We start from the raw sequence: 6,260 nt of genomic DNA, 5'->3' as shown, positions 1-6,260 counted from the left end.
AAGCATTTGTAACATCAAATGGACTGCAGCTTATTAAGCTTTCTTTTGTTCTTTTAAAACGACCGATAAGCGGTAATAATCATCATGGTCTGCAAGTAGGAAAAATGTGGGAAAGTACGTTGCCGATGCACGAATCCGCATCGCGGACGCGAAGGCGCGATCGCAAAAGCCCTCTTTTTCCCGATGACTTCGATCAAAGCTTAATTGATTAACTTAACCATAGTGATTAATTTAATCGGCAGAATTGCCTACGGCGGAATTTCTAGCTACAATAATATATAATTCGTTCCTAATCTAATCTTTCTTCACACGTCAAATTATAAAAAGTTCAAAATTCTCCAAATAACCGAATCTCTCGAAGGCAGATTTTTCTGCAAATTTTTTCAACAAATTGCTAAGAAATCTAATAAAATCTCCGATGACGACTGCATGCAAAAACCGAGAAGCTGTCGTTTCGTAACTGCTTAAAAATAATATATTTTCTTTAAGTTACGAAACTACAGATTCTGCCTTGTATTGGTTTCTGCTGTCAAATTATGTTGGCGGATTCTGCTAGCTGTGCTAGCAGAATTTTAATGCGGGCGCAGTTGATAGCAATTAATATTAAATCGCATTTCTGCTGATCTCTGCATATTGATCGCGTTTTTGCGAGCGATAAAGAACGTTTGATAAGAAATGTATTCGACAGATTTACTTCTTGAGATTTATTACATTTATACATTTCAACTCCAGAGATTCCAGTAAAATCTGCTTGATTATTTTGTTCTCATTACTTTGCATATATACATTTATATACATCTGTCGAACGATCGCCCCGACCTTTGTGGAAATCTCCATTACGCTATCGGTCATTTCGAATACTTGCGCGCGACGCGCGACCGATGGAATCTCATGGAAACGGCCTTTAACCTCTCCAAACATAACCTCTAGAATTAAGCGGTTCACCGGGTTCACCATTTTTTCTAAACGCGACGGACGATTACGATTTTGACGTTTCTCATCCGAGAACGATTCTTTTGTAGTTCACGAGCCCGATTACCAACGGCCTTGATTACCAATCGAAATGGCATCGGCTTTGGAATCTATGGTAGTCGATGAAAAACAGCTTCCCGAGAAGCCGGTGGACAGAGAAAAGGTAAAGGTGACGAGACAATAACAAGCGTTTTCCAGAAATGTCCATCTCGTAGACTTAAGTGCTTTTTTAACCGTAAATGCGATAACATTGCATTTGTTTGCACTTCAGACGTGTCCACTTCTACTGCGAGTATTCTGCAACACCGGACGACATCATAACATAATGGAGTACAGCAGAGGGAATGTCCCTTCGAACGAGCTGCAGATATACACATGGTAACATTAACATTGTTTATGACGGAGAGACCATAAGATTTTATATCTCGTTATGATTCTCTGATTAATTTAATGTGAATTCTCTTACACTGTTGTAAGAAGTCATCTCTAATTTTAATTATTTCTGTGTATAAAGGATGGATGCAACTTTGCGAGAAATTACAGGCTTAGTTAAGGAAGTGAATCCGGACGCTCGCAGCAAGGGAACGTACTTTGACTTTTCGTTAGTGACTCCTGAGTTACGCAACTCCGGTTATCGCATGCGTGAGATTGGTGTTACGTGTTCTGGACAGAAAGGCGCAGATGACAACAAAACGCTAGCACAAGCAAGGTAATAAATCTTGATACATGAATTAGAATCTTGATAAATTTCTTAATACTTGAATTAGGAAAGATGATTTTTTAAAATCAGCATTTATACTTGATTATGTACGTATTTTGTATAATTATAGGTTCACAATAGGAGATTATCTGGATATATCGATAACGCCGCCGAACAGGATGATGCAACCGGCAGCTAGACGTGGTGGTTTACGTCAATATTAATATAATAATTTCAGTGTTTAAGTTATGATAAGATCATGTCTCTTACAGATGGTACGTAAATGTCACTACACAGAATTCCAGAAAGACTTCCTAAACTTTTGTATCTATAAATAAATAAAAAATCATTTTCTTTAATTTCTTTAAATTTGCTGCATTAAATATTAAAATTTTTTATTATATGTTTTTTTAGCAATAAAGCTAGATTCTTCTTTGAAATATTCCTAAAACTAAAGACATTCCTAGGAATGTCACATCCCTGGGATTCCTGTTAATTATGAAGTTAATGTAATTATTAGGCAGGATCTCTGGTAACACAATCTGATGGTTCAGATACGTCCCAAAGAAGTGCGCAAAAAAACAGTCCAAAATTGCGACAAAAGTGCATAATATCTGTAATTGAACGAGTACTTACTGTACTATTGCAGCAGTCTGCTGTAAGAAGCTACTGTGAAAATTTATATATAAAACTGTCGCAATTCTTGCGCACTTTTGTCGCAATTTTGGACGTATCTGAACTATCAGATTATGTTACCAGGGATAATTTATTAGCTGTAAATTTTGATGTCTCTGATATAATTTGTGTTTTAGATTTGTATATTCAGAGAGAAGACTGGCAGTAGGTTAGGAAGCTGTAAACAGTATAAATCAATATTTTGCCGTATAAATATTTAAAAAATGTTGGAAAAATGATGAAAAAATATTGAAAAAATATTGAAAAATATTGAATAAACACGTTTATTTCAGGCGCTAAGAATATTATAGGCTATGCATGTTTGTATAGATGGCATATTATCCCATACTGTGTGGCATATTACCCACATAGGTGGGTAATATGCCACTTTGCAACACTTTTGTATTTCTTTCTTTTTAACAGTAAACAATCAAAATATTTCATTAAAACCATATATAAATAACAGATAAGAGAAAGAAAAAGAAGACCAGTATCCAAAGATACCTAAAAAAAAAGAGAAATAGGAAAAAAATCATATTTTTCTTAAGTATGGCATATTCCCCCGAGTTACCCTATAAAAAACTGCGTTGACAAAAAAATATTATAAGCGTCAATATTTTATGTGTTTTCCAATATATTTTCGGTAATACAATAGGCTATTTGTGTTGATAATGATTCAAATTTGCTGGAAAATCTAGCCAATAGTTTTATCTCAAAGTTAAGAATTCTCAATTATTTGTTGTAATTATTAACATTGCATAAAAAAGGACACCAATTTGATTGTCCTTGTGATTTGTTGATACGTATGTACACAGTACCTATTATTCTACTTTTTGAACGTCGATAGTACGTTTTTCGATTCATACGATAGCTGGTAAGCGAGGTTTCTATCGCGCAGACTTACGCAGGGTAAATTTTCCGTTGCCATCAGTAAATATAATAAAATAAAAATAAATAAATTAATTAATTGTAGGTAATTATATAAATTTTGATTTATCTCCCGACCTCTATATCTTCCGAAAGATCATAAAGATAAAATTGAGAAGTTTAATTTAAATCGAAACAAGAAGCAAATTTCTTCGGTAATTATAAAATTAAAATTATATATTTCTGATTATCATTTAAGATTGATAAAAGCTATCATATAAAGATTTCCCAAGGATTAAAAATATCATGACCCGAAGGTAGGAAGGTACCATTAGATAACTGTCTATCGTTTATTCTAATGTGCAATATTAAAGTGATACATATTTTATTATGACAGTATAATATTTTTAAATAATTATATCCAATAATTTAATTATTGGAGAGTTAATTATTATAACTTGGAAATATTTTATATAATTCAAAATTATTTTAATAAGAAGTGCGTGTTATAATTACCATTACAATGCTATTATTGAGCAGGAACAATTTCAGAAATACATTTCTCCTTTGTTTTTTTTTTTTTTTTTAAGTAAAATATTAAAATATTAACTGTATTTTACAAATTAAAAATTATTTTGGAAGATATATATCATGTAAAACATAATTTTTCAGCTAAAAAATTTATTTATTTGGTCGAAGTTAATTAAATGTACTAGCAAGATTATTATGGCATGATGTATTACGGACACTCTCTGATATTGAGCATTTTTACTGACATGTTGGACGAGTGGATGGAAAGGATATAAAAACCGGTGACGGTATATTTAAATCTTGTTTGTTGCATACCAACAGAAAATCAGAAAAAGCAGAGTGTAGGGGTTGAAATATATCAGATTAAGCATCTGTAGCTGACAAGCAGCAAATTCTTCGCTCCAGAGAGATTTTATTTGTGCATGTAATACTACAGCGATACGGTATATTATACGACCAAAAAATAAAATAGAAATATATAGCCAATTGAAAATAAATTTATAAATTGAATAGAATTTTATATTAATCTCTTATTTTTATAAATTTTTTAACTATATTTTGTGTAAAGTTATTGTCTGACGTAAATAAATGTCTGTATAATTTAAAATTGTTAAAACGTTGTTTCCCCAAGGATAATTAATATAAAAATTAATAGAAATTTTTTAAATGTTCTATATGTGTTGTTGAAAGAAGGGCTGTTGGCATATTTACAAAATACTATAAATTCCAGAAATAATTTCTTTCGTTCATGTATCACATATAGTGCACTACATGAAGGAAAACGTAAACGCAAGACTTGTTTACTATATATTTTTATTAAAAAACTTGGACTTATATTTCGCATACGAGAAATTATGAAAATTAATATTTAATAATAGATATAGTACTTTATGTTTAAGTAAATATAGATGTAGTGTCTAATATCTAAAAAAAGTTGGTTGTTTTATTTGGCTTAAAATGCCTAATTTAATTGTATTTTGTTTAATAATAATTATGAACAATTAGGGGTTAAATTTATCAAGTTCAACCTGATTCTTCATTACGTATTCGCAGGGAAAGATATACGTTTTGTACACATTAGGCAGTTTCTACGTCGGTTATTGTTGGCGCTTGTAAAGTGGGAGGAGTGCAAAAGCGGCGGAAAGATTGTGGGGTGGCTTCTTACCGCAATCACCTGCGGCTATTTTAAAGACACTTCCACTTTAATTATACCAAACCGCTCTCGCGATATTACGATATTATGATATTACGAAGCATAAGCCGGGTCCCGGAGATTTAGGGTCGCGGAAAGTTTAAACTGTGCACACCCCAAAAACCCATCCCAGTCTCCTCCCGTTACGATTTCTCCTCGACCGTTATCTAACTTCGACGATAGCGTTACTACCCGCTTTCGTTTTCCAGTATTGCCGGAAAATACCTACCTACCTCCCCTGAGGTAGGTAAATATATAAGCTAACGTAAGACGTTACTGTTGGAGCGATAACATGGAATGTCTGACGTAGCTGCGCGGTACTTCTTCTACAATAATATTATATCCTCTAGATATAAAAGGTATAAAGATTTGATTCTCTAATCGTATCTTATTAAAATTATATCACGTAATTCAATTTAGGTCCTAATTTATTTCAAAAGAAATTTATTTTAAAGATCAGATTTGCTGTAATTGCGAAAAAGCTTTGCAAAAACTAATAAATTGTGTTATTTTATAATTAAATATTATTATTTTATTGTCTAATATTCCATTTGTCGCTATATTAAGAAGCGAGTCTAATGATATTCATAATATCTTTATATCACAAAGCTTAATTCTTTTTCGACGGATGTACTAATAATCGCATATTATCACATCAGACCTGCTAACCGTAAAATACGCGCTATATCGTATAGAAAAAAATTTTAATGAGAAAGTAAAGTTTAAAGCACCGGGGAGGTTTGTAGAGACGGTAGAGTGGATTTGGCGTGCATTAAGGGCCGCACCTTCTCTCTAGAAAATTCGCGGGTGTAATCAGTAATCAAATTTATTAGTTTCTATTGTCTTGGGGGGCGAAATTCTTTTCCGATTTTATGGCGTGGAAAGACGATATAATAAGGAGAGAGCCGCCTCGAGCGAAGCTGCGAGTAACGAGGGAATAAGAATGGCTAGGCGGTCGGGGGTGGCACGGTTTCTCGGTAGGAAGGGAGGGAGGGGGGCAAGATTTACTGGACTCGCTAGTGGCCGCCAACTTCGTAAGGGATACCTTCTCGAAAATATTAAAGCGATATAATGCGAGCACGCGAGAACTTAAACGAGCGCTTTAGAGAACAATAAAATTGCTTATATTGAATTGTTATTTGGACGCAAAAACTTACTCAGAATTACCGATCTGGTTTTTATTTTTAACTATTTCAAGCAGATTAAAGTATTACTTGCTTTACTTGACTCTATAAATGTTATAGCTTTCTTAATTATTTTTATCTAAACTTTTTATTTTTAAATATATTGAATTTATAAGAGAGAGAGAGAGAGAGAGAGAGA

At 32.9% G+C, this 6,260-nt stretch overlaps 1 protein-coding gene across 1 annotated transcript; it reads left to right on the top strand.

Moving 5' to 3' along the window:
* Positions 1 to 890: 890 nt before the first annotated feature.
* Bin1 (histone deacetylase complex subunit SAP18) lies at positions 891 to 2,031 on the top strand. The gene is made up of 4 exons (XM_071777435.1): positions 891 to 1,135; positions 1,244 to 1,350; positions 1,487 to 1,681; positions 1,803 to 2,031. Exons 1-4 carry the CDS (start codon positions 1,064 to 1,066, stop codon positions 1,894 to 1,896), a joined length of 468 nt encoding a protein of 155 aa, XP_071633536.1. The 5' UTR covers positions 891 to 1,063; the 3' UTR covers positions 1,897 to 2,031.
* Positions 2,032 to 6,260: the final 4,229 nt, after the last annotated feature.

The sequence above is a fragment of the Temnothorax longispinosus genome, chromosome 5, assembly GCF_030848805.1.
Source record: "Temnothorax longispinosus isolate EJ_2023e chromosome 5, Tlon_JGU_v1, whole genome shotgun sequence".
Taxonomy (NCBI): Eukaryota; Metazoa; Arthropoda; class Insecta; order Hymenoptera; family Formicidae; genus Temnothorax; species Temnothorax longispinosus.
Note: the sequence above shows the minus strand (reverse complement) of the source record. Positions and strands in the feature narration are given on the sequence as shown.

What these genes read in the sequence shown, in the direction of transcription:
- Bin1 (XM_071777435.1), top strand. Translation starts at nt 1,064, where the DNA reads ATGGCATCGGCTTTGGAATCTATGGTAGTCGATGAAAAACAGCTTCCC. An exon ending in AGCCGGTGGACAGAGAAAAG is followed by an intron (nt 1,136 to 1,243) that starts GTAAAGGTGACG and finishes TTTGCACTTCAG; the next exon opens with ACGTGTCCACTTCTACTGCG. An exon ending in GAGCTGCAGATATACACATG is followed by an intron (nt 1,351 to 1,486) that starts GTAACATTAACA and finishes CTGTGTATAAAG; the next exon opens with GATGGATGCAACTTTGCGAG.